Raw genomic sequence first — 16,414 nt, 5'->3', positions numbered from 1 at the left:
GTTTCAGCTTATAGATATTTGATTTAATTTGATCAACGATTTGCCGGTGAGCCAGAGAGGGGTGCTCATAGGAATACGGTGCGCGCGGGGTGCCATTGACCTGATGAAATTGGCACGTTTGCCAATAGGATTGTAATGGTCTCCGTTGATTAACACAATCTTTTCTATTCGCAAAGAAAGCACTTTCTGCTTAGACAGAAAGGATGACTGATCTTGGGTCTCACGGCCTTTTTTTTCTTTCTTCTAGTAAAAAACCCGCACATGTGCGGCGCAAGATGAAGAAGAATCCCGGCGACGCAGACCACGTTCCGATCCCATCCCACGAAGCACGTCAGCCTTTCGTGTCGGCTCATCCCACGTCGAAATCGAAAGGAAAGAGTAAAATGCACATGCGCCGCGGCAGCGTGATGCACGCGACCGACCTACCGACGGTGGGCCGCTCCATCACCGCCGTCCGTCACGCGCCGCCCTCCCTCCCCCTCTCTATCCCTCTATCCGGTTGCGTCCGGTACTCCGCCAGTGGCCCGGCGCGGCCCTATTTATTCGCCGCGCACGCGACGACGACCCCCACACACACCTCCTTCCTTCCCAATTCCCATTCCTACGGACAGGCAGACACGCAACAGCCCGGCGCGCATCTCGCTCGGGGAGCTCCGCCGCCGATCCGCCCGCCTCCCCCTCCCCTCACTCGCCCGCCATGGAGGAAGCCAAGGGTGAGCATACGCATACCCACGCCGCGCTCTCTCGTCCGTCCATCCATCCGCCCGCCCGCCCGCCCGACCGAGGGTCGCCACCGGCCGGCGGCAATTCGTCCTGCTCCGGATCGGTCGCGTCGCGTGCTTGCTTTCCTTCTTCTTAGTTAGTCGCTCTCGGGGGCGGCGGATCGCCGCCTCCTGCGCTGCGCCGGCCGATCAGTCGAGCGCCGGGCGGATCCGAGCGGGGGCGCGCGCCGGACGGGGGGTGGGAAATGTGGCTGTTTTGTTTCGGAGGATGGGTCCTCTGCTCTGCTCCGACCGATAACATAAAAGGCAAAGGCAGGGCTCTGCTTTTGCCACATCTGGGAAGTCTGTTAGTTTTCCCATCTGTCAAGTGATGTGCTCCTACCGTACGCCTGTAGATAGATTGCCAGTTCTCTACTCTGGTTAACGATTTTGTTTTCTGCTCCGATCACACGCACTCACTCCTCCAAGGCCTACCCTGCTACTGCTTACAACCTTCCAAGTTCACGGGGGATCTTGTTCATTTGTTTGTGTCATAATTCTTGCACACATTTCATAGTTTCTTCTATGTGACTTGGGTGATAAATTCTTGTACACATTTCATAGTTTCTTCTACCAGATTTTGGATACAATCCTGTGCAAATTATGAAGTAACTTGGGTGCCTCGGTAATCAACTTCTTCCTTCTTCTGCAGTTGTGGAGACCAGGGATGGGACTATCGCAGTTGCTTCTGCGTTTCCTGGTCATCAGGAAGGTACTAACTACCATTTCCTCTCTCTACTTCTTACTTACCACACTGCAAGGCAAGGCATATCTCACCATTGCAGGGCCCTTTGCTACATTTGCTATTTTCTGTAATTGGAGAGCTGCTCAAAAGGCTTTCTTGTTTATGCTTATGTTTTGCCTCGTTCAACAGCGGTACAAGATAGGGATCACAAGTTCTTGTCGAAAGCCGTAGAAGAGGCTTACAAAGGAGTTGACTGTGGCCATGGAGGCCCGTTTGGCGCGGTTGTCGTCCGCAATGATGAAGTAATAGTTGGTTGCCATAACATGGTTTTGAACAACACCGATCCAACTGCCCATGCTGAAGTCACTGCAATAAGAGAGGTAGGTTGCCATGTGGACAGAGGTTATCCCTAACAACTACTAGGTGCTTGCTGTTTACATTTTGCTACTGAATGTTTTTCCTGTAGTGGCCTCATCTGCTGATATAGGCTGTATCCGATTCAGGCTTCATGCTTTTGGAACCAGTACCACTACATTCTTGCAGAATTTATTGTTATTTGTGCTCACCTGTCGACACAACTGAGATGGCATATGTTCTAGCCTCTGTCCATTCTTGTACATCTTCATGTTTTACATTTTCAGTTTTCCTTATTCTCACATTAGTAGTGATATTATCTTGTATCACGTTGTCAAATTGAGCTACTTCAGTGTGACTACATAAAGTTGACTGTTCAAGCGTGTTATATACTTTATTGAAGACAGGGCTAAAGTTCCATAGTGATGCAAACAAACACTTCCAGCCTAACAATTGTTTCTTTTATTTTCATCAGAAAGGCTGGTAATGGATGAGTTATCATTGATGGATAGCCTTTATATTTTAACATTTCCTTGCTGAATGGTACTCCCTCCGTCCCAAAATTCTTGTCTTAGATTTGTCTAAATACGGATGTATCTACGGAGGGAGTAACAGGGTAGGTACTGTCCACATTAGTGGATAAAATAGAACATATTTATTTTGACATAAGAACATGTATTTATTTTTCTGAATAATCCACCAAGGGCTGTTGTTAGTGGCACTAGGTTGTATGGTTCATATTCCCTCTGAGCCGGTATATAATGCATGGTAATTTTGCATTTTATATTATTTCATTTCCATTGTTTGGTTATCCGTCTCACACAATCAGTTTTTGCTTGTACTCTAGGCTTGCAAAAAGCTTGGAAAGATTGAGCTGTCGGATTGTGAAATGTACGCATCATGTGAACCTTGCCCAATGTGTTTTGGGGCTGTCCATCTATCCCGGATCAAGGTTCACCCCTTACCTTACCATTCCTCATCCGGTACAATATGGTTTATCGAATCCTTAATTAACAATCTCGTTGAATGCTGCAATGCAGAGGCTGGTGTACGGAGCCAAGGCGGAAGCTGCTATTGCCATTGGATTCGACGACTTCATTGCTGATGCTCTGAGAGGAACTGGGTTCTACCAGAAGGCCAACATGGAGATTAAGCGAGCAGATGGGAATGGAGCTCTGCTTGCTGAACAAGTCTTTGAGAACACCAAGGAGAAATTCCGAATGTACTAATGTGTAGCAAAGACATGGTAGAATTTCACATCATGAAAGACCCTGATGCTCAGAAAAAATAATGTAATTGTCAACATTCTGTCATTGGTGATGGACCACAAACTATCAATTTAAATATACCATTTGATTCTCATTATACGCATGTTATTATTCAAGGAAGATTAGTATTACCTTGCTCCTTCATTTGATCTTTCTTAATTCTGAGATACTAATTTGGGGGTGATAATAAGATCTTCATCATCAGACTATCTTTAAAAAAAAGTCTTAAGAGAAATCTATGAAATACAGCATTTCATAAAAGTGAGTTTCCTCCTGCATTTCAACCATGCATAAATGACATTTCTTGCTATTCAACTTGCAACGAAGGAAGCCTACTCACAAAATTGGGGAATATCCAATTGTTCTGTTCTTAAAATCTACGACTCAAAACTGAAATATTACAGTAATTTTGCTTTTGTTCTCATGCTCCAACAAGGCTTTGGAAACAGAGAACAAATCAAAGATCGTGACAGAACAAGCTAGCACTGACATTCATCTCCACATCTATGTACAAGAAACAAATTGCATTCTAAGCAAAACTGATTGCAAAAATAAGATATACATGGCTAACACGACGCATCCCATGACGCAAGCCCCTTTGCAACAAATAACAAGCATCTATATCTACCTACATTACAGCGACACCAACTGCAATAATGAATTTAGTAATATGTTGGCACTAGGCTTATTATGTATGGATGCCCGTGAACCAACGGCTAAAGAACTGCCACCGTCATAGCAGATCGATGTCTCTTCACAATCTGTTCTGAGTTGCTCGCACGACTCTGGAGTCACAGAGTTTGAATAGCCCTGGATGAGCGAACAATTCCACGGATGCCTGGATCGTACGCTGAGGGAGACATTGGAGATGCATATGCTGCTGAAGTTGTCGCCCTCAATGCCCTCCAAGATGCCAGCAACACCAACATCAACGCCAACGACGTTCTCAATTGTGATGTTGCTTATAATGGGGAGAGCATTCTTGTCATAATTGTTATCAGGATGTTCGCCGTAGTTTCCATTGATCCTTATGGCCATCGAAACATTGTGCATGCTCACATCGGCTATGTAGACGTTCCTTACATACCCTCCACGTCCTGGAGCGGTCTTGATTCTGATTCCATGCAATGAGTTAACAATGCGGATGCCCTCGGCCCGGACTTCAGATATGCCACCTGACATCTCACTTCCGATGGCAATTCCAGCACCGCCCCCTGTTTCTCCTGTGATGTTGCTGATGCTGATATTGGAGCTAGGCTGAGCAAAAGAAATGCCATACTCATCCCAACCACTTTTGATGACAACAACATCGTCTCCGTTTCTGACATAACAATGACTGATGCAAACATTTGTGGACGAATCTGGATAGATATAGAGTTGCATTAGTATTTCAAGTGAACATTACCAGGACAGATTTAAGCCTTTTATGATTGCATAATAAGATGGCCTCAAAACTGTTGTGTATTGTACATCCAAATAACTAGGCTATAGTTCGATTTCAAGCAGTACATAACGTTAGCAATATTCTGAATTAACACAAATTTTCATATTTAGATTACAGTTGCATCTCATCGTAAGCAGTACATCATCGTTAGATTATAGTTGAAAGTAAATTCGTTCAACTGGTTAACTGCAATCTGTACTAACATAGTGTGATCAATTTACAAAAGAATATTTGCATATTTATTAGAATCTCAGTTATAAATGCAAGTTAAAGTTAACTTTCAAAACACAATGGAAGGAAAATAACATTTAAAAGGGAGCATGTGAAATTATATTGCAAGAACTGATATTTTTCTTCCTTTTTGTGCTCCCAAGACACAGCAGTGTAAAAATGGACATAAACAGGTATAACACTAAGAATAACAGGGATAGAGACCTCAAGTGGAAGAAACAATTCAGAGCTTCATATTACCTGGATTAATGCCGTCGGTGTTTGGCGAATTCAAAGGTGCTAGGATTGTGATGTGCTCGACAATAACTTGGCTGTTTATTCAGCAAAAGCACTCTAGGTAATGAATTGTCATTTGAAGATAAATTCTTAAGTTTTAAAAGAAAGCAAGTATTTAAAACACCAACCTGCAGTATACAGGATGGATATTCCAGAACGGGGAGTTCTTGAAAGTCAAATTTGATATAACAACATTGGTTGAGTACATCAACTCGACAAGATGCGGCCTAGTATAGTTCAATGTGTTGTTATAGAACCAATCCCACCAAATGGCTCCTTGACCATCAATTGTCCCGTTAGCACCTACCAAGAGTGCCACATTTAAACACTTGCAAAACCAGCATAATAATAAAAGGTCGCTGATGCAAGCATAGACACAAGTTAGCTACTAACCAGTAATTATTACATCTGTCAAATGGGAGCCAAAAATTAAGCTCTGGTGCCTTCCTCCGGGGAGCTCTCTACCGCGCCCATAGGATGGAAGAGGGTCTATAACAGGCCAATCAGATGAGTGCTGCAGATACAGTATTTTCAATCAATAAAGTTGGAATTTACCACTATTTGTTCGGTAACCACTTCAAGAAAACATCATTTTGTAAAGCATATAAGAAGATTACATATATAGTTTTTCATTTAGAGGAAGTTGTAATCAACATGACAGTATAAGATATCATGGGCATGTGCATCATGTCATAAGCATACAAGAGCTGCGAGATATATTACCGGAGATCCGATTATTACTGCATCTTTGTCCAGCGACAGAGTGAGATGGCTGATCAGACTAAAACCGCCTGTCAGCCACCTTCCAGCAGGCACAAAGAGCTGCGCGCCGCCCTTGTCCGCAAATGAATTGAGGTAGAAGATGGCATTCTGGAATGCTTTGGTGTTGAGAGTCACGCCATCCCCGACAGCACCAAACTCAGTTATAGTGACACTATGGGGACGGTAGACGGTTGATGCCATGTCCGCGCAGTACATGCCGGATACGCTGGACCATTGGGTCTCAATTATTGTTAGGAAAACCAAAAGGGCTTGAAATACCTAGCAAAAAAATCCAAAGAGAGCAATGTCAGAAGTCATCGCGTACTCGCAGATTTGAAATAACCGAAGCAAAATACTAGCAGCAACATGGAACATGTGAAACAAAGAGTTGCAAGCAGGCTTCATTCTACTCTGTTGCCACGGACACGCAAGGTAACACAAACAGAGCAGAACAACGCCTCACGGAGAACAAAATCACTCTTTATGTCTGAATGAACTTTTTCCCACAAGTATCAGTAAGTACACCTAGAACACCTCCAACAGAGCCAAACAAACTAATCTTATCTTCGTTTATGTCCCCTGTTCCCCGCAAAACTAATGGCCCCTGCAAGCACATGTATAGGCATCCTGAACCCACAAAATGCGGAATATCATTTCACTCCAATTTCTGAATTCGCTATCGACAACCAAGCGTTTGGCATCAGGCACATGCTACGACAGGACAGGAGGACAGGGCGCACTACACCATAATTACGCCTCACCGAGAACAGAATCATTCTTATGTTTGAATGAACTTTTTCTCACAAGAATCGGAACCCTCCAGCAAAGCCAAGCAAGCCAATCTCATCTAGTTTATCCCCTCTGCTCCCCACTAACTAATGGTCCCTGCAAACACATGTATAAACCCAAGGCATCATGAATGAGTTCCCAAATGCACAGCATCACTTCCGTCCGACTCCTGAATTTCGCTGTCGTGGGTGCTCGGCAACAACTAAGCATTTTGGCATCAGGCACATGCCACGGCAAGACAAGAGGACAGTCAGGACACAATACAGCTCAGTATGCACATTCGATCCACCTCTGAACACAGGCTGGGTGAAGGGCGGATCACGCCCCAATGCCAGCGGGGATCACCCCGCAGGACCAGCCACCGGACCACCGCCGCCGCCGACGACGGCACCAGTCCGCCTCCGGCCAGAGGTAAGAAGGCAATGGGGGCGGATCCCGCCGCCGCCGCCGCCGTCCATCCATCTACGATCCATCTCCCCTCCGCCGCCGTCCGAGAAAAGAGATCGAGGAAGGATTGGGTCAGCGGGCACTTACAGGCGCGGATCTCCCCATCTTGCCGGCGGCGACAGATCTTCCCCTTCCCCTTCCTCCTCCCCACAGACGCCCCCTCTTAACTCGGGTCCGGTCAAAGCCCGCGCCTTGAATGCGGCGGCGGCGTGAACTGCAAACAAACAACAGGAAACCCATCAAAAGAAAAGGACACGGAGGAATATACATGGAGACAAACCGGCGCTGCTGGCTCACCCGCCGGAGATCGATCGGCGAGAGAAACCTCCTCACCTGCTCCGCTCGGTCAGGAGGGGAGGGGAGGAGCGAGTCAAGTGGACTGGGTGAGTGAGGGGGGAGTGATGCGGAGGGCAGGGCAGAGGGCAGACAGGGCGGTGGGCTAGGCCATGCACCCAATCATGGTGCCGCCAGCGAGTCCGCCACGGTGGTGCGCGCCATCGGGGTCAAAGTCGCGGCAGGCGCAGAGGAGGAGCAGAGCCTGGCTTTATAGCCACCCATCCAGCCGCAGCCGCAACGGAGAGGGGAATGAGGGAGGATGGATCCTGAGATGGCTCTCCCCTGCCTGCTGACTGTTCCACCCTAAAGTCCAGCCGAAGTGACAGCCGTTCGCCGTCACTCCTCGCCAAATCTCCTCCGTCATTTCCTTTTCTCATTTTCGGTTACCATATCAGGCCTTGTTTTCATGTTTTATCATATGTAGATAGATGTAGAAATGTGTAGCATCTTTTTTTGGAGGTACATGTGTAGGATCACCGTCTCCGCACATATGATTTTCCATGTGTCTGTTTTTACGGCAGCGAAAAATGTAAACTAATTTTATTGAACAGATACGAGTTGTGTAATCGTGTAGCATTAGCGTCTCGGGCGAGGGCGCGCGTGTTTCTCCGTTGCGGCTTTTTTACAGTGCAGACGCCGATGGTTGCCTACTCTGCGGGTGCCTGCGCCGCCGCATCAACCGCCTCCGCCTCCACCGCCATCATGTTGTCAGTGAGGTGGGCCTCGGCTTCCCTCATCCTGTCCTTCCCACGGCGGGCACACGGGTCCCGGGATGACTCATACCCCGGTGGACAGGTGATGGGGAAAGGGAGATTGGAAGGCTCCCGAGAAGATCGCGATGATCCAGCACCGAAGGATCCGAGCGCCAGATGCGCCGACACAATGGACTCATGCCGGACAGATCTCGCTGTCGGTCGGGGCCTGTCCTCTCGGGAGCGGCAGAGTGCACTGCGGACGACCATTGCCTCCTCCAAACCGCATGAGACGACACCCTAGTCGATGGATCTGTACTGGTCGTTGCCGGATCCGCTGCCTGCCATGTTGGAGGAGGCCGGAGATCACCAGACGGGAGCTTGGGGTGGCGGAGGGGAGTGGAGTGAAGTGGCTAGGGTTTGGCCTAGGCAGCTGATGGGGAGGATGTTGGGGATCGTTGCAGAAATTAAAATTTTCTACGCATCACCAAGATCAATCTATGGAGAGACTAGCAACGAGAGAGAGGGGAGTGCATCTTCATACCCTTGAAGATCGCGATGTGGAAGCGTTACAAGAACACGGTTGGAGGACTCGTACACGCAGCGATTCAGATCGCGGTCGATTCCGATCTAAGCGCCGAACAACGGCGCCTCCGCGTTCAACACACGTGCAGCCCGGTGACGTCGCCCGCGCCTTGATCCAGCAAGGAGGAGGGAGAGGTTGGGGAAGACAACTCCAGCAACAGCACGACGACGTGGTGGTGGTGGAGCAGCGTGGTTTCCAGCAGGGCTTCGCCAAGCACTACGAAGGACGAGGATGTGGAGAGGTAGGGCTGCGCCGAGAGAGAGAGAGAGGGAGAGAGAGAGAGACTCGTATGTTTGGCAGCCCCAAAACCCCCACTATATATAGGAGGAGGGGAGGAGGGTGCGCCCCCTCTAGGGTTCCCACCCCTAGGGGGGCGGCAGCCCTAGATGGGATGGAGGGGGGCGGCCAAGAGGGGGAGAGAGGGGGGCGCGCCCTAGGGTGGGCCTTAGGCCCATCTGCGCCTAGGGTTTCCCCCCTCTCCTCTTTCCCGCGCCTTGGGCCTTGGTGGGAGGCGCACCAGCCCACTCAGGGGCTGGTCCCTTCCCGCTCTTGGCCCATGCAAGCCTCCGGGGCTGGTGGCCCCTCCCGGTGGACCCCCGGAACCCTCCGGTGGTCCCGGTACATTACCAGTGACGCCCGAAACACTTTCGGTGGTCAAAACCTCACTTCCTATATATTATTCTTTACCTACGGACCATTCCGGAACTCCTCGTGACGTCCGGGATCTCATCCGGGACTCCGAACAACATTCGGTAACCACGTACAAACTTTTCCTATAACCCTAGCGTCATCAAACCTTAAGTGTGTAGACCCTACGGGTTCGGGAGGCATGTAGACATGACCGAGACATCTCTCTGGTCAATAACCAACAGCAGGATCTGGATACCCATGTTGGATCCTACATGTTCCACGATGATCTTATCGGATGAACCACGATGTCGAGGATTCAATCAATCCCGTATAAAATTCCCTTTGTCTACCGGTATGATACTTGCCCGAGATTCGATCGTCGGTATCCCTATACCTTGTTCAATCTCGTTACCGGCAAGTCTCTTTTACTCGATCCGTAACACATCATCCCGTGATCAACTCCTTGGTCACATTGAGCTCATTATGATGATGTCCTACCGAGTGGGCCCAGAGATACCTCTCCGTCACACGGAGTGACAAATACCAGTCTCGATTCGTGCCAACCCAACAGACACTTTCGGAGATACCCGTAGTGCACCTTTATAGCCACCCAGTTACGTTGTGACGTTTGGCACACCCAAAGCATTCCTACGGTATCCGGGAGTTGCACGATCTCATGGTCTAAGGAAATGATACTTGACATTAGAAAAGCTTTAGCAGACGAACTACACGATCTTGTGCTATGCTTAGGATTGGGTCTTGTCCATCACATCATTCTCCTAATGATGTGATCCCGTTATCAATGACATCCAATGTCCATGGTCAGGAAACCGTAACCATCTATTGATCAACGAGCTAGTCAACTAGAGGCTCACTAGGGACATGTTGTGGTCTATGTATTCACACATGTATTACGATTTCCGGATAACACAATTATAGCATGAACAATAGACAATTATCATGAACAAGGAAATATAATAATAACCATTTTATTATTGCCTCTAGGGCATATTTCCAACAGAGGACTATATGTGGGGTCGGGTGGGCCAGCGTGGGTCGGGTTCGACGTGGCGGACGCGCCCTGGCGCCCCATATCCGCTCTACGTTTGGGCTGGATATGAGGGGTGCCGGTCACACCGGGCGTTTGAGGCACCCGTCTAGGTCGGTTTTTTGTGACCGGTCATTTACCGGGTCGCCTGCCTGGGCGGATGAGGGGGTTTGGGGTGCTCGGTTGTAGATGCTCTAACGGGGGTGGATTATGGGGTTATCCACCGACGCAGCGTGAAGTAACTGGTTAGAGATCAAGCTAATGTTGTCTGCTTTTATTTCACGGTTCGGTCGATTCCAGCGTAGGCATAGGTGGTGACGACACTGAGTGAAAGCAATGAGTAAGAGGCGGGACGACACCGTGGTTTGTGGTCACCGAGGAGGGCGAGCCGGGATCGAGCTAGAGACAGGCAGCCACATAGTCATTGAAGTCAACAAGCCCGAGCATTGACCATATGGGCACGACATCAAGGTGATGGGTCTTTGCCCGAACAGAGAAGGGGGTTTAAAGAGTTGGCCCGGGGTTGGCAGAGGCGGCACTGGAGAGTACAGTTCAGGCTGGTGTCCGCTCACAAGCAACACTATTAGGAGAAGAAAAACAAAGAGGCAAGGGCCAAAGTGGGTGGGTGGGTGGGTGGGGGGGGGGGTTCGATGAATAGATGGTTCCACTATTTTCATAATGTGGCATTTTTCTTGACACGGATCGACTTGTGGTTAGATGATTAGGAGGATGGTGGTATTCACAACCCATCAGGGTTCAAGTCTAGCCGTAGACTTGACACCGATGCTTCTATTGTTTTTGAATTTATTTTAGGCTTTCCGGCGATGTTCGTTCGGTGGGAGGAGACGTCCCGTCGAGTACGAGGCATCTATGGTGACCTCGTCAATCTCAAGATGCTATGCCGGCTCAATCTCCCGGGGATGCTCATAGTAGGGGCAGGGCGTACGTGCGTGAGCTCTTAGGGATGACTTGTGTGCTCGTGTATTTTTTTTTCTTTTTGAAAAAATAACGCACTGTTTTTGTTTTTTGTATAAATGTAGATGTCCGCACTGTTCTAGACGTGTTTCGGGACATAAATTCCGCAGAGGAAAAACCAGATACGCGCTGGGAACCTAGCTAGCGGCAGGCAAGGTCAGTCCGGTGTACCTCCCGGTCAACATGACTACACTACACACGAGCTGGCAGCACTAGGCTTTGGACCCCGTGGCATCATGCCCGTGCCACAACAACCAACTCCCTTCTTTCCGTTCGTTCGCGCGAGGATCCAAAGCCCATGGCTATGTAGCTAGGCCGGGGCCCATTTCCATGGCGCTGTCCATCTTCGACTAGGTCTAGGCGCACGAGAGTCGGGTTAATTTTCCTCCGATCTCGCGCGACCACGGATGGATGGAACCGGATCCGGCTTGCCTGCTCCCTCTCCATGCTCCCATCCGTGCTCCCACTTCATCCTACGGCTGTTCTTTTCCTTTTTTCTTTTCTAATCTAATCATCTCCCCCCTGATTTTCAGGGGTGGGACCGGGCCTTATTTTCTTCCAATCAAATCAAGCCACGTATGCGGGAGCACGGATGGGAGCATGGAAGGGAGCAGGCAAGTCTCGTCCGATGAAACCGATCCAAGACGAAGTAGAAAGAGAAAAAAAAGATGGATGGAGAGACGCGTAGATAGACGGACAGAGCACGGTGTTGCTGCCAGCGGCGGCAGGAGTGGAGCGGGCACTTGGGCCTGCCTGCCTGGCTGGCCCCACTGTAAGGCAAGGCGGACAGGGCGCCCTCCGCGTATGTACGCCGTGGGCCACGCCTGGCAGCGGCAAAACGTGGTGTGTGCCCTTGTGGGGTGTCCGGCACCATCACGCCCAGCAACAACCTCAAACCCGCCAAGTTCACCGTCGGTCGCTCACGGTTGGCTGTGGACTGTGGTGTGGGGAATCTTGCGCAGGGCCGGTCGTGTGATTCCCGGTGGCGCCAGCGTCCAAGCCACCAGGCCCAGCCGAGGTTGGCCATGGCCGCCCGGCGTCTCGCGCCGCCGCCATTATTTTACTCGCCCCTCTTTTTCTCACAACGTCGTGAATAAGAGCATCTACAGCCGGGCTTGAGATCTCAAACACCGTGAATACACTCGGACACCCGGACGCGAGGCGGAGACTGGCCGGTGCCACCACCGTCCAAGCCATGTCCGTTGGCCGGCTGCACTCCCCAGAGTATTGGTTCGATCGCCGGAAAGATAGAGTGGGGCATGTGACACGAGCCGGCTCACGGGACTCAAGGCGCCCCCGTCTCCCATGCTCCTCATTGGAGCCCGGAACCCGAACAGTGCCAGTGGACGTCAGATCGATGATGGATCCATCGTGGGACGAGCCAACGACATCCACCACGGCGCGGGCGGTGCCCGGAGTGCTGCACCATACGAAGCGCCGGAGAATGCAACTCCCCTCGCTGACACCCACCGCCGCGAGGGATGCCGCCGCCTCCGAGGCAGCGGGTATGCCGTGCCATGTTTGCGCCGGACGACACCCATGCTGCGTCCATGGCCTCTGCGCGCCAACGGAGGGGTTGCGCGTCCGCCACCTGGTTAAGACGCCAGACGGACCGCACAGCCTCCGGTGAGGCAGCATGGCACACCTAGCGCCGGATCCATATATCATTTGGGCGGACGCAATGGATTCCCGACGAAAAGGAGTCCGAGCGCTGCCTCGCACGGGCCTCCCTGGAGCGGCGGAGCGCAAGCCGGACGGCCACCTCCTCCTCGGGGGCCGCATGGGATGAGCTCGAGGTCGACGGATCTGGAGGTGAAGGACATGGATCCGTTGCCCGCCATGCCGGAGACGGCCGGAGTTCTCCGAACGGGAGCTTTGGTGACGGAGAGGAGTGGAGTGAAGTGGCTAAGGTCTGGTCCAACGAGCGGATGGTGAGAAATGTATGTGGGTCGGGTGAGCCAACGTGACAGACGTGCCCGGGCGCACCCTATCCGCCCCATATTTGGGCTGAATATGAGGGGGTGCCGGTCAGCTCGGGCGTTTGGGGCCGTTTGAGGCGCGTTTCTGAGTTGAATTTTTGCGCCCAGTAACCACGGCGTCCTTCCGGACGCTTGAGGCGGGTTCGGGGTGACCGGTTAGATGCTCTAATGTGCGCTAGCTGGTGGCACCATGACGTCTGTGCTGGCTACACGTGTGGTGTGTGGCATTTGTGGTATGCATGCCACTACATGACGAGCTTGTTTGGTTTATGACTAATTTTGCCACAATTAAATTTAGACAAAGTGTGGCTGTCATAAAATGTGACTAATAAAATGACCACCACAAACGTGGCAAGATTTAACAAAGTCTATAACATATGGACCATATAACTAAGAAAGTATGAGCCACAAGTGCGACAATGAATTTAACACATGTTTAAGATATTGTGCCATGACCAAGGTTAGTGGTGGCAACACCGGGAACCAAACATCCATGCACATGCCGTATCGATCGATCATCGCCCTGGACGGCATGGCAACGCCAACGCCAACGCATTGATTGATTACATGTACGTACGTGTGGCTCTTTCAGTGTCGCCGCTCGGGATACGATCCATCGATCCTCCTACTGTGCACGAGTTACCTGCTCCGGATGCAACGTGCCGCTCCACAGCGTGCTACGTACAGTGCGTGGCCTCGAAGCCCGCGGAAGCAGCCATGCCATGCCGGGCGTGCACCGGTCGTCGTTTGCATTTCAGAGGACGGACGCGGTACGGCGAAGAAAAGAAGACAAGACGGATGCTCATTACGAGCTTGCCTGGACGGTCACGTCCGCCTCGCCGTGACCAGTGCGCCAGCAGACATTGTACATCGCCGGCCGGCCCTGGCTGAACAGCACATGTACATCGGCTTCAGGCGAACTGCCTACTGGCTGTGTGTGCTCTCTGCTCAACTGTTGGAAAGTAAATCTATATGCCTGCCTGACACACGATACGTGCGCACGCAGATATCAGACTCAGACTCGCCGGCGGGTCCTCCGGCCGGCAGGTTTCCGTCCAGGTCGCCGGCCGGCGGCAGTGGCCTCGGTCGCATCAACCGATAAGCCGCCCAAGTGCCGAGTGCGTCCACAGTTTCAGCCAAAAGCCCCAGGGCACTGAAACTTTTGCGACTGTCAGCAGCATGGCCCCAAGGGCCAGTGCACGCGCGTGAATGTGATGACTCCACCATTGACAGGCAAGTCCAACCAGCCTTGCCGGCCAACATCCCTATATATTTTGAATCCGGGAAGAAAAAGAGTAGATTATGACTGATAATCACCGTCCATTACGTACGTCTTGCAAGCGAATGATGGTCTACAGTAACGCCATGCATATACAAGAGCGAGTACAGTACCTTTAACCTGTCAGGTAATCAAGGTCATCAATTGGCCGCGGCGAGGCATGCAGCTGCAAAGTATACTAGCCTTAAAGATTAAGGGTCGCTAGCCCGAGCATATATAATTGCACTGGATCTTTGTCGGTCTTAGTGACCGGCCTAGACGATCGATCCTACTGCTAGGTAGGTCCCGGCGCATGCATCATGTCTAAACCTGATGTCCCATTGGCCATCATGCAGCAGCAAAGCTTTTGATCGACGGTGATTAACTACCTTTTCTCTAGTTAGTTTATTCGGCGAGAACCATCCATCTGGCCAATGGAGCAAGACGCACTTTTTGGGCACTGATCTCATCTTGCTGGTTAGTTAGCGATTACTATAGCCAGCGAGGTACATTACATACACTGACGGAAGAAGAATCATTAACCATCTTTCTTTTTTTTGAGAATCATTAGGCAGCTTGATTGATTGGAACCTGCCTCTGTCTAATTGCAAAGCTCCGTCACAGCAGACAAGGAGGCAGGCAGGCGATGCAGCCCCCAAACACAAGAGAAGGCCGGTGCACATGCGTCAACCAACGGTTATTTTTCTCTGTAGATCAGACCAAAGTGAAGGGCGGCAATCATTGAAGGGTAAAAAAAAAAGAAACTAATAGTAGGAGCTTGTAGTTGTATAGCATGGACCATGGAGCCTTGTGGAGGCAAATGCATGCACATGGACTACTCAAATCCAGATCCTGACAAGAACCAAGGTAGTATGAGATGTCTTTATTATTAATACCCCAGGCCGCCCAGAATATTTATAAAAGAGGTAAGTATTTTTGATTATCCAGGATTAGGCTTTGATCAGCAACCGACACACACAAATTCCTTTGGTCATGCCTGCTGGTATCTTTGGCTGTCCTATTGGATTCGATGATACCAACTGAACCACTGATCACTAGTGTGTATATTCTCCATGTTCTAACTGCTACCGACGGATGTACTACCTGATCGATGCTCCTACATTTAATTTTAGTCCTCTTTCGTTGATTACCTCTAAGGCAGGGAAGATGCAACTAGTAGTAACTAACTACTGGAACACTCAGGGCGTACGTACAGCAACTGTAGTTGCATGATCATTATGGCAATGCACCAATAATTCTGAATCTAGCTTGGGTGAGAAGAGCGTCCCCTAATAAGTAGCCACAAATGTACAGCAGGATCACATCAGTGTCTGTCACCTGCATGAAAAGACAGAGAGAGTCGATGGGGATCGGCGAGATGCATGCATCTCCTGGACAATGAATGACATGCTAACTCATGATTAACTCAGAGCTGGCTACCTACCTACCTGATCCCATCTGAATGTTTGGGTCGGGCAAAAAATGAACTCAGGTTAGGTCTTTATATGTAGACTGAACTGGAGCTAACCTGTGCTCGAACGAGCAGGGAAGATCGACGTAAATGAAGGAAGAAGATAAGGATCAGAGGAGCTGTTGATTGATTGAAGGCAATAATACAGTCTACGGAGCAAGCAGTGAGTGTGTCATGCCATGCACATGGCTGCATGTGTATACATGAGCTCATGCAGTACGTGTGTGTGGTGAGACCTGGACTGATCCGAAAAGTTTGGACCCAGCTGGGTCTACTCATCCACTCTCTGCTGGGCACTGCACCGTATGACATTTGCAATAGTGTTTGGCTGGCCAGTGAAAGATGAAAGGCGACCAAATGATTTTTCAGTGACCGCACATCTATGTGATGGTTATGGGATCAAGGCATCTCCAATGCGGACC

General features: G+C 50.2%; 2 protein-coding genes across 3 annotated transcripts; one reads left to right on the top strand and one right to left on the bottom strand.

The window, feature by feature from the left end:
- The first annotated feature begins 457 nt into the window (after window positions 1–457).
- On the top strand, window positions 458–3,165 carry LOC123123639 (guanosine deaminase). The gene is made up of 5 exons (XM_044544187.1): window positions 458–713; window positions 1,414–1,473; window positions 1,636–1,826; window positions 2,648–2,752; window positions 2,841–3,165. Exons 1-5 carry the CDS (start codon window positions 698–700, stop codon window positions 3,027–3,029), a joined length of 561 nt encoding a protein of 186 aa, XP_044400122.1. The 5' UTR covers window positions 458–697; the 3' UTR covers window positions 3,030–3,165.
- A 255-nt stretch (window positions 3,166–3,420) lies between these two features.
- LOC123123638 (probable polygalacturonase) lies at window positions 3,421–7,620 on the bottom strand. 2 transcript variants are annotated; one of them, XM_044544185.1, is made up of 7 exons: window positions 7,315–7,620; window positions 7,105–7,231; window positions 5,743–6,060; window positions 5,413–5,533; window positions 5,148–5,322; window positions 4,984–5,054; window positions 3,421–4,429 (listed from the first exon to the last, which is right to left on the bottom strand). In XM_044544185.1, exons 2-7 carry the CDS (start codon window positions 7,120–7,122, stop codon window positions 3,702–3,704), a joined length of 1,431 nt encoding a protein of 476 aa, XP_044400120.1. In that variant the 5' UTR covers window positions 7,123–7,231; window positions 7,315–7,620; the 3' UTR covers window positions 3,421–3,701. The 2 variants fall into 2 exon arrangements, with proteins under 2 accessions (XP_044400120.1, XP_044400121.1); XM_044544186.1 differs by having other exon boundaries at window positions 7,351–7,594.
- Window positions 7,621–16,414: the final 8,794 nt, after the last annotated feature.

Source organism: Triticum aestivum, chromosome 5D, assembly GCF_018294505.1.
Source record: "Triticum aestivum cultivar Chinese Spring chromosome 5D, IWGSC CS RefSeq v2.1, whole genome shotgun sequence".
NCBI lineage: Eukaryota > Viridiplantae > Streptophyta > Magnoliopsida > Poales > Poaceae > Triticum > Triticum aestivum.
Note: the sequence above shows the minus strand (reverse complement) of the source record. Positions and strands in the feature narration are given on the sequence as shown.

What these genes read in the sequence shown, in the direction of transcription:
- LOC123123639 (XM_044544187.1), top strand. An exon ending in GTTTCCTGGTCATCAGGAAG is followed by an intron (nt 1,474 to 1,635) that starts GTACTAACTACC and finishes CTCGTTCAACAG; the next exon opens with CGGTACAAGATAGGGATCAC. An exon ending in TCCATCTATCCCGGATCAAG is followed by an intron (nt 2,753 to 2,840) that starts GTTCACCCCTTA and finishes GCTGCAATGCAG; the next exon opens with AGGCTGGTGTACGGAGCCAA.
- LOC123123638 (XM_044544185.1), bottom strand. An exon ending in CAGTAATAATCGGATCTCCG is followed by an intron (nt 5,534 to 5,742) that starts GTAATATATCTC and finishes CTGTATCTGCAG; the next exon opens with CACTCATCTGATTGGCCTGT. An exon ending in ATCCATCCTGTATACTGCAG is followed by an intron (nt 5,055 to 5,147) that starts GTTGGTGTTTTA and finishes CTGAATAAACAG; the next exon opens with CCAAGTTATTGTCGAGCACA.